General features: G+C 45.6%; 1 protein-coding gene across 1 annotated transcript in view; it reads right to left on the reverse strand.

Annotated features, from left to right (window-relative positions):
* Positions 1–1,232: 1,232 nt before the first annotated feature.
* HS6ST1 (heparan sulfate 6-O-sulfotransferase 1) overlaps positions 1,233–15,883 on the reverse strand; it is a 182,002-nt gene continuing 167,351 nt past the window's right edge. The window contains exon 2 of the mRNA XM_071565948.1: positions 1,233–7,275. Within this exon, the coding sequence (XP_071422049.1) occupies positions 6,567–7,275 (709 nt within the window). The 3' untranslated portion in view covers positions 1,233–6,566. The remainder of the gene's footprint in view (positions 7,276–15,883) is intronic.

Genomic DNA, 15,883 nt, shown 5'->3' on the forward strand with positions numbered 1-15,883 from the left:
GAACTCCCCAAGAGCACAGCTGAAGCCCCTCAGCATCACAGGTGTGTTCCCCTCACTGTCACTCACCTGAGCTCTCCACCAGTACCTGCACTACCCCTCTGACATGTCTGGTGGAGAGTGTGATGCAGGAAGGATTTTTGATTTCTTTAATTTTCACATTTTGTAGATTTCAGGAACACAAGTAGATGTAGCAAAGTAGATTTTAGTGGGTTAATATTTTAGCAGCTTAAGGTTAATGTCTTTCTTCTCTACCCCTGCTCCAGAATAGGGACTAAAATTCCTCAGCTGTTTAGTCTGTTGTTCAGGGGACAAGATTGAAGGGTATCAGAAGACATAAACATGGGGCAGAGTGACCCAGAACAGTGGAAACCCTCCAAGAGCCCTTTGTGTGCTGAAGAAGAAGAGGAAGATGAAGAGGGGGTCTCATCACCCCCAGCCCCAATTCCTGGGGAGGGTGGGACTGGGGTGGGACAGAGGTGGAACTGGAAATGTGTGAAGTGGTGATTGGATGGATCACATTATAAAAGCCACAGAAATCAAAGCTTGCCCCTCGATGTATTCCTGGGTGAGCAGAGGGGCTCATCAAAGCAACTCCCCTTGATCTCATCTCCTACTAAAAATTTGGCTTGGAGTCTTTTTTACAGACTTTTAAGGCATCAGTGGGAGCTGAGATGATGCCTTGGTAAAATCATGGTGCTACACATGCAGGAATATCTTGCTGTTCTCACTTAGGACACTGTGAAACACTTGGGTCATCACCCTCTTAGCCCAACTCACTGTCACTGAACAACCAGGCCCAAGTCTCAGAACTGCACAACATCTGCACACAACACACTTGCTGAAAGTAATTCTGCAACAACAACAAAAATTCTGTTAATTACTCTGTAATATCAGGTGTCACAACCTCCATTTATGGGCTGTAAATCTGCTCACTGCACTGACACAGAAAAAACCCCCCAAGAGGACTGTACAGTATCAAATTTTTAAAAGGCGATAAGTTTTAGGAGGTTTAAGGGGTTTTTTTGAAATGTTGGCTCAAATGTGACAATAGGAATGAACAGACTGCAGTTTCTGCTTGAGTATTTCTTGTTAGGAGTCTGTTTTTGCAGCAGAAACCAAACACTTTCCACCAGCTCCACTGGCAGCTTTATCTCTCTGTAATACACAGGGAAGACACATTGAACTGAAACAGCACCCAAAGGCCAATTCAAGGATAACACACACACCAGATGCTCAGTTTTAGGGTTTATTTCATCTGCTAACATTCATTCTTGATCTAGACAAAAACAATTTCGATGATTTTTAATTCAATGTTTCCTGTGGAAGAAAAAAACCTTTTAACACTTTTTGTCAGATGCTATAAATAAATATATAAAGCTTTAAGTGTTACTTGTCTCGAGTTAAAACAGTTGCCTTTTATTTTTTGTTGTTTTTAAGTTCCTGAAGTGGGGGGGAAGTGCAAACCATACGGATTCAGCTTTATGGAATGACTCCAGCCACAATCAGAGAGGCTGAATCTGTTTGATCTACAGGGTGCAGGATGGGAGGCAGGGGGGGACAGTTGTATTGTTTTACCCTCAATCACACAACTCCTGGAAGAACTGAGTTCCTTGGTAGGTAAAGCACACAAAGAAAGAGGAAAGGGAGAAAAGGAAAATCCTGCTTGTATTGCCCCTTCCCTGCTCTGTGCAGGTTGTGCAGCAGAAAGAAGAGACAATATAAGCAAAGGATGAGACAAAAAGAAATTACAGTGGAAAATAAAATCAGACACCAGTAGAGATGGAGAAAAATCCTGTGGTTATTGTGTGTTTCCTTGCAGACTATACATAAACACAGAGGAACTTCACATTGAGAGAGGATGGGGATTTTTGTCTTGGTCTTAGGAAAAAAAACATTAAAAGGGGCAACAAAAATAAGTTAAATCATATTCCAATATGTACAAAACAAATCATGCTCAGTAAACCATTTGAATATAAAATCATTCATTATAGTACAACTCTCTCAATCCAGTCTGCAGAACTGACACCTGGAGGGAAATGGGAAGGAGTTGTGGGGCTTTGAGGAGAGAGACTCATTTGCAAATCTTGTTTTTTTTCAGAGAAAACTGCCTGTTAACCAGGATGACACGGGCTCTAACCCCCCTGTGCTTCTCAGGGCTGCACTCACCCTGGCAGAGCTGTGGCTGGGGTAACACACAGCCAGGGAGAGCTGGGCCGTGTGCCCTGGCACGGGCTCTGCTGCACCTGGTACACCTGAGCTGCTGCTGCTCCCTGAGCTGTGCCAGAGAGGCTGAGCTCTGCTTCTGACCAGGCAGCAAATCCTGCCTTCCCTTCTGCCTCTGGAACAGACCTGCTAATATTGGTGAAAACAAGAACAAAGAGAATGCAGCCAGCCCTGGGATCTGAATACAGCAGGTAGTGCCAGCTGCATTCCAGGCTATAGCCCTGGGAATATATTTCATGTAGTTTGGGGGATGAATTACACCTTTCTGTGACATTTGAACCATTCTGTGGGATAGGAGGGACTCTGAGGAACTCTGAACTCCAGTAAGAAGCTAGAGATGCTGTTAACCCCAGGATGCAACCCTGGGCCAGGCACTGTGCTGTGATGTCAGTCATTGCTGCTGTAGCTGCCAGTGATGTCTGTGAAGTGACTTGCTGGGCTCAGAATGAAACCTCCCAACTGTCTGTACTGCCCCTGTGGGGTCCTCCTCCCTCTCAGCAACTGCACTGCTCTTTCCTGCTCTAACAGGCCACTCCTGCCAGAGAGGATGCAGAGGCTTGTTGGGATCTTCCTTATGCTGCTTCCATTCCCATCCCACTTTTGTAAGTAAGAGACTATGGGGTGCAAGACCATCAACCTCAAGAGCTGCTCATTTATTCCAAAAATGTTGGCCATGAAGGGAGATTCAGACAAGCCAGAAATTCACACTGATCCTTGGCTGAAGTTCTTTTTTCTTTGAACCCTGTGATAGTCTGGGTTGGCAACCTTACCAGCATCTGCCTATGTAAAATCTGAATTCCAGGGGAACTTACTCACCAACTCCCCAAGAGAGAGGTCCCAGTCCTGTATTTTCCCTCAGCATTCCCAGTGCTCACCTAACCTGCCCTGGGTCCTGATGCATTAACAGGCCCCCTGAAGAAATGCCTCTTGTAGTGAAGATGATCTTGGTGTGTCTGTAAGTCACATTTTGGAAGAAAGGAGCAGATACTGAACAGGAATGTACTGTCTTGCCACTACTTCTGCCAGAGTGCCTTAAAGCTGCTGCTCTCCATTCATTTTAAAACTACACACACATTTTTCATGTTATTGTAGCATCAAATTATCAGTCCTAAAATTAAATGATACCACTTCAAACTGTGGTATGTATAAACCACAAAAAACTACATTCACATTATGTTAAAAAAGTTCCCTTGAACCCACTAAAGGAGGAAGATGGTGCCAGGTACACCCTGCAACCCATGCCCTGGTACACAGCACTCAGAATAAATTAACACATGGCCCACAGCCATAACCAGAGCAGCACAACAGCCAGCGGAAGGGATGGCTTTGGGGGAATTCTCTTCTTTTCCATTATTTAGGATCTGTTCAAAGGGCCCTACACTTTTGATACTTTGGAGTACCTTTCTGGAGTCTGTAAATTTGTTATTCCCAATGTCCAGGTGGAGAAACTGAGGCATTTGCTGGGTGCAGGATTCAAATCTAGAAACTTCTGCCTCAGTGCTAAGTGAGGTTATCCCTCCTTTTTGTGAGTTGAAGTAAAACTGTTGCCAAGACAGTTTTCAATATAGTTTCATTTCTTTTGCTTGTTACTGCAATATATTGCAATGAGAGTGTTGGAACAAGGCTTTCTACTGACATGTTAAGGGCAGAGGCTGCCTGTGGTTGAGACAACCCTGCAGACAGATCCACTCACACCCAGCTGGTCACTCAGGTCTGTGACACAGGAACAGCTCAGGCAGAACAGCCTAATCACGACACGGTCGCGACAGCGCCACGTGAACAAGGAGTAGCTGCAGGAACCACCTGTGTGCTGTGGATCTGTGCTGCAGGAGGCACAGGGAAAAGCCTTGGGGGGAAGATGGAAACTGTGCATATAAAACACTTGCTTTTTGTATCTTGTGTATTGGTTCTGGGGGTAAACAGCCTGTAAAACGGCGTCTTTAAAACACAAATGTTGGGTTTAGTTACAGCAACACATAAAAGCGCTGGGAACCTGCAGACACAACTTCTCCCAGCCTGGAACTAAGGGATGAGCAAATGGAGCTGTAACACCTCCTGCCCCCGAGCCAACCACCAAATACCACTTCATTTCGCTTCCCTGGGAGGAAACAGAGGCCACTTTGTGGCAGAAGCACCGACACAACCTTAGAGACACTGACACCACCAGCACATTCTGGAAGCAGCTGCAGGCATGAGGAGCAGAGTCCTGCTGGGGGTGCAGACAGGCAGGAGTGTGCTGGAGCACTTTGCAGCAGCCCTGACCAACATCCATCTGAAACCAATAGGACAGATCTCCTTTGGCTTTGAGAGACCTTGGCTCGGGGCTGTAACAGGTTGTATTTGAGCCCCAAGTGCTGTTTGTGTTTTTGGTTCTCAAGTTTTTAGTAGTCTTTACTCTCCTGGAGAAGAACATCTCCAAGAGTAAGGTGTATCCCCCAGGGTGTCCACAGAAGAACAAAGCAGACTCTTTTGCAAAATTCAGTCTGAATTTGAAACTGTTGGAAACAGTACAGAGGCAGAGAGAGAATTAAAATACAAACCAAGCAGCACTTCAGTGGATCTGTGTGATGGGAAAGGGACACTGTAAAAATGATATTTTAAAACTGAATGCATCAGCTCTCTGCCTCTCCTCCAGTGATTTCAATGCCATATTTGATTTGCAGTTAACATGGCCTTTGAAAATCAAATCATACTCCATTTGGTTCAGAGTTTGCCCTAAACAAGAGCTGGTTCAGGTCTTACAGGCTGAGCAATAATGGGGTGGAGACATGAACCAGGCAAAACCTATTTCATTTCCATGCTTCCAGCCATACAGAAAAGTGCTTGCAACAGCAAAAAAAAATAAGCCACACTTTAATTTGGTGAGTGGGAAGAGGAATTAGAGAAGTCATTGTTGTTCTATGGCTCAAAAGTCAGTAAGCAGGACCTGGTTAGACTGTCCCCACACTGGAGGATTAAACTTAGATGAGCCTCTAAAAAACAGCATTGACAGAGTTCTGCTTTGAGAGTGGTCTGAGACTAAAAAAACATTAACAGTGATTCCCCTTTCCAGTTTTATGAACACAGCTTGTTCATTTAAAGTAGGAGCTGCAGAACAGGCACCCTGCCAAAAGACAATGTGCACTGTGTCATAATTAATTCAGACCCACAGTCAGAAATTTTCACAGCTCTGGAAGAGAGCTCCATCCTGTTCCCACTTAAATCAGTTCTAGTGACTTCACTGGAAGCAAGCAAGCTGATAGCCATTATCTCTTGATAAAAGCAAGTAAAAATAACTGTAAAAATACAGATAGGGTACATCTGGATGCTTATTCTGGGTCAGTCTTTCACATGGCAACAAACAAAACAAACCCATGCTCTCTTCATGTTCCCATAATGGCTGATCATTTGAAGGGGCTTCCCTGAACCTTGCTGTGCAGATTTATGAGGGAGGATTTAAATCCTTCTTCCTTTTCCTTAGTAAGGAGGATACTTTCCTTAGTATGGAGGATTTCATGTGCTGTTAACACATAGTACCAATGATGGCATGAGCAGCACAGGTGTAGGGGGACAGGATGGCCTTGAGTGCATGTTTGAGCCTATGTGGAATTTGGGTGGCTTTTAACTTGTTTTGGGAGCTGTCTGGAAGACAAACCCAGGAGCTCTATGCATGAATTCCCTGTTATTTCTGTGATGAAGCTGAGGATGTGTATGTGATACCAGTGCAATGTATCAAACCCACGGTGCTGAGAACATACCCCAGGCCATACATAGTCAATCTGCTTTAATGTTTCTCATCCTCTGGCTGTTTTTCTTCTTCTGTTGTTCAAATGGTGCTCTCCTTTGTGGCAGTGGCTCTGCCAGCTGAAACCCTGAGACTGCCTGTGAGCTCAGATCAGCCTGGCAGGAGAGCACACCCTCAACCTGGTCACCATTACAAACAATGCAATTCCTATCCTGCCTCCCACACAGAGGAATTTTTAATTATGTATCTTTATATCGTTATGCTCAAGGGATAAACAGATTTTTAAAAACCTACTCCTGCCATTTGTGTTTGAATTGTGAGGATAAGAAACATTCTTTTGTATTTGGCCTTACAGGTGGTAACTGCATTTGTGCATTTTTTACCTCTGCATTAGAATGCCGACCCTTTTTTTTATTTTTATGTATTTATTGTTTTTTTTTAAGAATCTCATCGGTCTTGTAAGAAACAGTAAAAAGACCCCATGCTTAAGGAAGCAGTTTATCCTCTGTTTTACAGACTTGCTTTTAAATAAAATACTTTTTGTCGGGTTTGCAATTTCACTTCCACGCTCTGGTGTACGGAACCCCCAGAATATCACGAATACAAAAGTCAGCCTGGGCTACCACTTCTCTATAATATGGCTCATGTAGTCCTCGGTGGGCAAACGTCCCTGCTCCTCGGTCTCTTCCTTGGGAAGTGCTTCGTTGGACCGGTGAAGAAGCCTCTCCTCCCGGTTCTTTATCCTCTGCTCCATCCTCTCCAGCTGCCTCTTGTACTGGTAGCGCTGCTGGAAAAGGTCCTTTGCATAGTCATAGAGCTGCATGTCCAAGTCATTGAGCTCCTCGATCCTGCGGATGGTGTCATTGTCCACCTCCACCCCCCCCGCCCTGGTGCTGTTGTACTGCATGAAGGGCCGGATGAATTTCAGGTTAAAAGTTCTCTCAAACAGGTACTGAGTCTTTCTCTGGAACTCTGTGAGGCCGAAGAAGGCCATGTCTTTGAGGTTTTTCTTGGCGCTCTCCAGCAGGATCTGTGCTCGCTTGTTCTCGGGGATGAAGGACATGTTGTAGCAGCCCACCAAGCTCAGGTCAGCCAACATCCTCACCTGGCGGTTGTTGGCCAGGTTGTAAGGGCAATCCATGAACTCCTGCAGGGTGCAGCCTGACCAGTCTGTGCCTTCGTAACATGAGGGCAGCTCCTCAGGGGTTGGTGTCCTGCCATCACACATGTGCAAGGAGGTCTTCCAGGTGGCTCCTCGCTGGACGTGCCGCCATTCGCTCAGGTACCGAGACACAGGGTCTCTCAGCAGGGTGATGTAGTAAAACTTCCTACAAGAAGAAGAGAAAATTGAATTAATATTCTGCTAGTAACAAGAAAGGTGCTTGGAAAGCAGAGAAGTAATTCACAGAATCACAGACTGTCTGAGTTGGAAGGGACCCACAAGGATCATCGAGTCCAACTCTTCAGTCCATGGCCCACACAGGGGATTGAACCCCTGACCTTGGCATTATTACAACCAAGTTTTAACCAACTGAGCTCATCTCAGGGTAGTCGTAAGTATTCCTGGTAACCACAGGGCAAGGGATCCATGAGCCACCCTCGGCAGCAGAAGAACCCAAGGCTGGTCAGGGTGTGATGTCCCTCCTGCACAGTGCAGGGGAGGAGCTGTCCCTGTGAAATCCCACCAGGTGCTTCATCTCTCAGCCTCACAATCTCAGGGTCAATGTGGACAGCAAAAAATGGAGAGTAAATCAACATCACAACATCCTTTCCACTGTATTCCTGGATTATTTTCTGGCAATATCTCATGTGAAGGAGACTGTGGGACATTAGACCAGCGTTTCTCTTTCTCCCAGCCCAACATTTTAGCCTTGCCAAGTGGTAACACTTTCACCAGGACATCCACTTCCAGCACCAGACTGCACTGTCAGAACAAATCATCAGGAGGGCACCAATCTACCAACTTCAGAGAACAACTGTGACTCCAGGGACTGCCTGGCCTTTCACACCACCACCGTGTGCCCTCTGCGTCAGCCAGGACGTGCTCCAGGGCACAGCCTGGCAGCCTGTCTGCTCCTGAGCTGGGCCTATCACTTTCACCACATGCAGATGCTGAGCAGGACACCCACTGCTTGATTGATCTGGCTGCAGAGCTGGAATCTGGGAGTCTGCAGCAGTGAGGAGCAGGAGAACCCCACAGGAACGTAAGTGAAAACCAATGGGAAAGCAGAAATGCAATGGGCTTTGCAGAAAGAGAAGGCTAAGCTGACAACCAGCAACAGCAGCAATAATTTAGTCCCATTTCAGCCAAGCTGATATCAAACCAAACAAACTTTAGACACACTTCTGACACATGAGACTGAAAAAGAAGGAAGAAGCAAGGCAATCAGGAAGAACACACAGAGTGACATGGGGCATTCTTGCTGTCCCAAGGATAATGAAGTCCCCAACAATACAACCTGTCCCTAGGACAGATAACAAGACAGTTCTCCCATACAGAGACCCTCCAGCTTCAGCCCACCTTGAGCCTGGATAAAGTTCTGGGATTGACAGTGGTGGTCCCTCTCCAGACACAGGGAAATGAGCCTTTTCTTTCCTAACTCCCAGTAGCCTGGACTAGGGAGTGTCTGTGCATTTCTAGACTGCAGAAATACCTCTACTTGCTAAAGCTGGTAGGGAATGAAACCCACAGGAGCTCCTGGTGCATGGGGCTGTGCAATGCTGGGAGCCCCTTGCTTTGGCAGGTAACACACACTACTGGAAATGTTACCTATGGGGTGGTGGAGGATCTGCCTCCCCATGAGAAGTGCATCTTTGGAGTGCTGTTCCAGCTCCCTGCCCTGCCAGCATGGCTTGGGGACACCAAATGTGATGGCCATTACCAGGGCACTGCACAGTTTTCTGAGGTAAAGCAAAAGCAGAAGAATTCTGCTTTGGGTCATTTTAAACCACCCATGTTTCCCCAGAACCTTCAGTATTATTCTTCCTAGCAGGAACCTAAATTACTGCAGTAAGAGCAATTTGGTTTAAAAAAACCCATCAAAATCATTGCCCAGGAAGTTTGGTATTGAGGAATGTTTGCTTTCCCAATCCATGACTAATTGCTGAAGGGTTGTTTCAAAGCAGTCAGTGCTGGTCTTTCCAACAATGGCAATGGATGTCCACTTTGGCTCCAATTCCTCTCCTCCTTCTGCCTTCAAAACTAGGACTGGTAAAAACATTTGCTATTTTTGGAAGCTTTTCCCTCTCTCTTTACTGTAAAAAATATCAGACTGTCTTTTAATACTGTGCAGTCCTGTCTGTGTGCAGGGAGAGGGGAGAGAGAAGGGGAGCAGAGGACACAAGGGAAACACTTTCCTTAAATCTACCTCTTTTTCTTCACTTACCTTTCAGCCTGTAACAATTCCTGACTGAGAGGCAGCTCTAATTTATCCAGACTGAGCTAAGGAAACTCCAACAGATGGGGATAAAATATGACAGTGGAAGGGAAAGGAAGGCAGTGATGAATGCCAGATGTTCAGTGGCAGACACTGAGGCTAAACACCACCAGCAGTTCTGACTTGGGAACTGCCATGGATTTCTTATTTACACCAATGTCATCCAAAGGCTGCATTTTGCCCTGAGCAGGTTGAAGCCCATCATTATTTTGTGGCTTACAGAAGCAACTAAAAGGTTGACCTAAGATTAGGGACTCATTTGTGAGGTATCCAAAGACACAGGAGGAGCTGATTCCAGTCCAAACCTGCTGTCTGTAAAAGTAGGGATAGGGAAAAAAGGATGAATTGGAATCTGAATTTGGTAGACAGGGGAACCACAAATAGTACTAAGTCAAATATACAGTAATAAATATATTATTATAAATTATAAATATAATCAAGTCAAATGGGTGTTTGTGGCAGAGCTGGCTTGAATCTGATTTCTGTAAGCCTGAGTCCAGCTTATCTTCTCCCTCTTGTCTGTGTAAGTTTTAGGAGCTGATTAGTAAATCAGGTTAATAAAGATCATGCAAAGCTTCTGGAGTCCATTGAAACAGAGACAGCTGGAACAGGACATGGATTGAAAAAAGCTTAAGGAGTAAAACATTTCTTCACACCTGCACTGTAGGAGTTATTACCTCAGTGGAGGTGATACACTGGTAAATATCTTACCATGAGTGATCTCTCTCAAAGATTCATCTCAGTGAACAGAAACCACAGGAAAACAGGTTACATATTTTGAAATTTTACTGAACTCTTTCTAGCTCTGTCACACAGAAAAGTGCTTGAAGGAAGGAGTTTCCTCCTAACACAGAAATCAAATTTATCTTTGGAAACTGAATACAAACAGTGGAACCAGCCCCTCAGGAAGCTGTCCCTGGGGGGAATAAATAAAATCAAAAGTACCCAAGAAACAAACACAGACTTTAAAGCAAAAGAATAGTTTAAACAGCATAAGTTGAGATGCACCACTGACAAAATGAAAGTTTTGCTACCAAACTTGCATTCAGCTTTCTGGAAAGATGTTTGTTTCTGAGGTGCAGATTCCCTCAGCTCTCAGACAAGTGGCCAGCACACCTTTAGGGAGCCTGGGACCTGGGGAGCCAGACTGATGTGCCAACTGGGATGTTGGATGGATGACCATGGCAGGACTCACCCAGGGCACTCAACAGACTGAAGTTTCCATTCTCAAAGTGCAACTTGGGGATCACCTTTAAGTTTAGAGAAAAGGAAGGTAACCCTAAAGCAGCATCTATTAGCAGTGTCATTACCAGAATTGTGAGCCAGAAAGTCAGGGAACTCTGGGCCAGTGTGGCTGAGAACACGGGCAGTGCCAGCTGGCAGCAGTGGCTTGGAATGGATGAGGAGCCACAGGACCTCTAAGTTCTCTTTTGTGAGCAGAGATAAAATCAACCCATGAAGCCCACGCAGCTGTGAGTGCCCTTCCTCTCAGCCCAGTGTCCCAGACAGCCACTTAGGTATTCCTGCAGGCTCATTTCAGAAGTGTGGTGTCCTCCTGGCCTGGTGGTTCCACTCAATGCTGCCTCAGAAAAACCCCAGAGCCCCAGTTTGGTCCTGCAGTGCCAAGTCTCAGTGGCCTTTCTGAACTTAACAAGCCTGAGCAAGAAAAATGGACATTCAGGTTAGTCAGATATTTTTCTTTTTCTGCCCCACAGCATTACTGCTCTCAGAGGCTTCTCTTCTCCATTCCCACAGGGCTGGGATCCCCCAGGGGACAAAAAGCCCAAGTGACACATCTGCCTTGTCTTGCATGGCTGTTCTGGCACTCCCAACATGAAAATCCACCTGAAGCTCCAGCAGGCACTTGCTGAGTTGAACTCAGACCTGCATTCAAGTGGCAGTTTTGTCCAAGAAAGGAATCCCTTGTGCATCTATTAGACAGAATAAAATAAAATAATGTTTTTTATAACCAGCTCTGCATTAGAACTGAAGTTTCAGGGAGAACAAAATCCAATATTAGAAAGGAAGGGCAATGTGGTGGCTGTAGTACACAAATGAGTTCAGGAAACTTCAGTTTAAGTGCCCTTTCTGTCAAAATTAGCCTGAGTGCACCAGACAAATCTCCCCCTCTGCCTGTTTCCCACGTGTGAAGGGCTGACAAAGTCTCCTTTGTCTATTTTGGAAATTCAAACCACCACATCTTTTGGAGCAGAAGCTGACTCCTTCCCTGCTTATGCACCCCCCTGTTCCAGGATGGATGGAGGTCAGAGGACAATAGTTAACTGGAGGCACATTTTCATGTCAGAGGCTCTGCTGCCCCAGGGATTCCCCCCAGACTCCTCCTGCCATTCTCACCCAGCAGCACAAAGCAGACTCAGTTGTGCCAGCAGAGGTTTGTCTGCAGGACCATCCTGCCAATGCAGTCACTGAGCAGCTCTGGGTTAAAACATCCCTTTCTTGCATGGCTGAAGCCCTTTTTTAGTAACATTCTGTCTTAATTCCTGTCAGCAGGTTCCTCAGCTAATGAGGGGGAAATGCAACCTTTCTTCCCCTAAAAAACAATCCCTTCTCCTTTGCTAACAACCAGTCAACATAATTCTGATGAAGTGACAGATTCTAAATATGATACTATTCTTTCTCTTCATTTCCATGCTTTCCTACACTCTGATACACTTTTCTTACTTCCTGCTGGGAGTCTCTCAAATCTGCCAAGAACTGCTTATTTGACTGTGTAATCCCCTGTTCTCTGCTATGCTTAAATGCTTCCCTCCCACATAGCCAAAATATCTTTTATTTTATTTTATTTTTTCAGGTTCTTCACTGATCTTTTGAGCATCCCTCACAGGAAAAGCAAAATCTGTAACAAGTCCTTCTTGGTTACTGTGATGGCCTTCCATCAGATGAAGAAAAAATACAGATAGCCACTTTCAATCATAAATGCTTCAGCTGCCTGCCAGGAGGGGAAAGGGTAAGGAAGCTGCAGAGGTCAACTTCCACCACATAACCCCAATCTGTCAAAGCAACATGCTCCCAGGCTATAATTTTTCTACTGATAAAAAAAAAATAAAAATCTTTCTATGTCCTTGCTGAGTTAACTGACAGGGTGTCTGCTGGCTGGCAGGAATGAGAAATACTGTTTGGTTTAAAAGAAGGAGCAGGGCCAAGTTTCGGGCTGATTTAAGGCAAGCCAAGCCTATGTATTCCACACTCCTCAAACAATCTGAGAGGGTCCTTATTCCATTCCTACTGGCACTCACTCTCAGTGGTTTCTCAGTGAAACAAGCAGTGGTGTCCCCTCCCAGCACTGAAATGCAGATGTGCACCTGCCCTGGGTCTGCAGGGGCTGAGGGGCAAGAACCAGAGCACTGAGCACCCCACTGTGACCACCTGAACCCTCTCCTGCCACAGACACCGAGGGAGGTGCCAGGTGAGGGTTGTTCTCTCCACTGAAAATAGACAGTGTGTCCTTAAGGAACTTTAAGGTCCAGCAGGGACTTACAGGTAAGTCACAAGTACAGGTGAGTTATTTGTTTCTCATGATGGATGAGCCCAGACAAAGTGGCAGATAAAAGATTATACAGAATTTATATTCTCATTATAAAGTCATACTAAATGTTACCTACAAATAACAGATGTATGAGAAGCTGTTTTCCCCTTCTGCACAGAGACTCACCTTCTGCAACAGTGGGAAACTCTGGGATGCAGAATTCCTTCGAGCCAACCCCAGTAGAAGCTGCTTCCTGGCTTATTTACCACCACTACACCAAAGCCATCCTTATCATTTCTAAAACCCAGCCTTGGGAAGAGTCCACATATTTCCCTTTTCCCTCTCCAGTCAGACTTCTTGCACAGCAAACACATCTCAGCTAGAGATTGGAATTTAATATATGTACAATGATTACTTCCTTTGGTAGCAAATAGCCCTAATTTTCTTCAGTCTATTTCCTCTCATCTGGTGTTCATTTAGACTCTTCCTGCATTTCACACACAATAAACTCTTCAGTCCTTTAAAAGTCATAGAAATGGAAAAAAAACCCAAACAAACAAATAATCAGAACAAACACGTATCATCTGTCCCCCCTCTTTAAACAAAGGTTGCAACACAAACCCCCCAAAGCCAAGAAACTGAATAGCAAACCCAACCCTCCAGCTCTCAGAGTGGATAAACACCCACACCAGGAATTTTCTTTGCCAGAAAGGAGCAGGAGTCAGTGCTTGCCTTGGGGACTGGGTTTGCTTTGCATAGTTGTGTTTGTTTTGCCTGATGGTCTCTGCATTTGGGACTGGCTGTATTAAAAGATGGGATGTTTGGAAAGGTAACAACCAACCCTTCCAAAGGCTCTGCTCACACTCCAGATCCTCACTCAGGGACTTGTCCTGGGGTGTGATGTCACCAGGGACCATTCCTGGTGCAGCAGTGCCTGGGCTGTGCCCCCAACAACCCTCAGGCTGCTCCACGAGGCAGAGGGGAAGAGCCACACCACTCTTTTCCTATTTTCACAAAATATGAAAGAATTTGAATGCTTTGCAGCCCTGGTGATGCAGCATTTCATCACACCATGACAGCCACACTGAGTGCCACTCAGGACGTGGAGCTCCTGTGTGTGTGCCCCTCTGCCACCAAATGCCAGGTCTGTGCAAGGGCACCAGGAAACACAACAGAGGCTGGCAGTGAAGGAGGAGATAAAAGAGCAAGCAGCAGCTCAGGCATTTCACAAGAGGGACACCAACCCCTCCATCCCTGGCTTAAAAACAAAACTGCAAGGGTCTTCTCCAGCCTGGTGGTGAAGGGACCTGCAGACATGAATGCAAGGAAAAGGTGTGCTTGCTGCATCACCCCCCAGCAATGCAGCCCTGAGTCTGGATCTGCAGGAGCAAATGCTGCGTGGCTGCACACACTGAGGCTGCAGTGCAGTGAGAGGGGTCTGTTTAGAGCTGACCTACAAAGGCAGGTCTGCAATACAATGGTTGGAATAGTACTGTGTATATTGAGATTCTTTCTGAATTCCACTGGCAAAGGCAGCAGAGCTGGAGTGGAGGCACAAAGGATGCCAGTCAGCCCCAAGGGCAGAGGGGGGAAACCTGGTTTGTCAGAAAGCTGGGAGGGCACACGGAGCCTTGAGAGTGGCACTGTGGCACAGGCCATTCCATACTGATTGGATACATGTGGTGATAGGAGGGAATGTTTTATGCCTGGAATCAAAGGCAGCATCACCATAGGAATGGCTGGGTACTCCTTCATTTGAAACCATCAGAAATGGACACTTTCAGGACCCCTATTTCCATAAATGAAGGGGTGCTTTTATCTCAGTTGTGCCAATGTTGTGCAGTGCTGACACTCACTGTGGTCATACCACACTGTTACACACTCAGCCCCTGCTCAGACTTGTTAGCAATCTACTAATAGGCTTTTACCTGAGTGTGGTCCTCTCACCTTCAGCTCTCATGACTCTTTTATATCCAATTAACAGAATAGAAACGATGAGTTTGAACAGCATCTGTGCTTTTCACAAGAACTGTGCTGCTGTGTAAGCACAAGAATCTCCCGTTGAACTGTCTCGTTGCAAACAAGTTAAACCAAAAAAAGGATCCATGGCATGCTCTGAACCTTAGGAGTGAACTGCCAGTTCATTTTTCAAAATGACAGATGTGATGAAAATTGGCCAAAGGCTTGGGAAAAAAAAAGTGGGGAGCAGAAGGGGGCAGAGAGGAAGGAATTCCAGAGCCCTCTGGAGCCTTGGACTCCTCTAGGACCCATTAAAAGCTTATGTTACTTGCACCGTTTATAAACAAGCACTTTTTTTTTGGCCATCATAACCTTCCTCATATCAAGAGCTTAGGAAGTGTTGACTGCTGTCCTCTACTGAAGCAAGGCACCAAAAATGACAGCAAGTTACAAATCAAATGCCTTTGATTTATTACCTTTCCCGAGTTTCAGGAGGTCTGTTGTGATTCCTCAGTAAACCACCTAATCAATAGCACATTGGAATGCTGACAGCTGGCCATGGAAACTCTCATCCCAGAGGGATCCCACCCGTGCTGGCAGAGGACAGGCAGCAGAAAAGGGGACTGCAACCCCTGCCTATTCTTTGCCTTCTTTTGCTTTTATTATTGCCCCTGCTGTCATCAAGGTAGGAAATTTCAGGGAGGAAAACCACGACCATTCTCCAAAGGAAAAATTTTCACTTGCTTCACGTATTGGTTCTATCACAGAGACTTTCATTTGTATTGATTTTGGCATTGCACAAAATACAGATTTTAGTGACACATTACACCCATATTTACTGTAAGATATTTGCCAGGATTTTGAGTTTCTCCCTGTATGTGGCCACATTAGAACCAACCAAGCAAGAAACAAACCAACCCCTCAAGAGTAAATGAGACATTTGCAATGAGACACTGAACTTTGCATCCCTGTGCCAGAGATAAATTTCCACTGGACATGGAGCACAGGATAGCAGTTCTCACCCTACCACTGGGGAACTGAAAGCATTTGGGA

Source organism: Pithys albifrons, chromosome 11, assembly GCF_047495875.1.
Source record: "Pithys albifrons albifrons isolate INPA30051 chromosome 11, PitAlb_v1, whole genome shotgun sequence".
In the NCBI taxonomy this organism is placed as follows: Eukaryota; Metazoa; Chordata; class Aves; order Passeriformes; family Thamnophilidae; genus Pithys; species Pithys albifrons.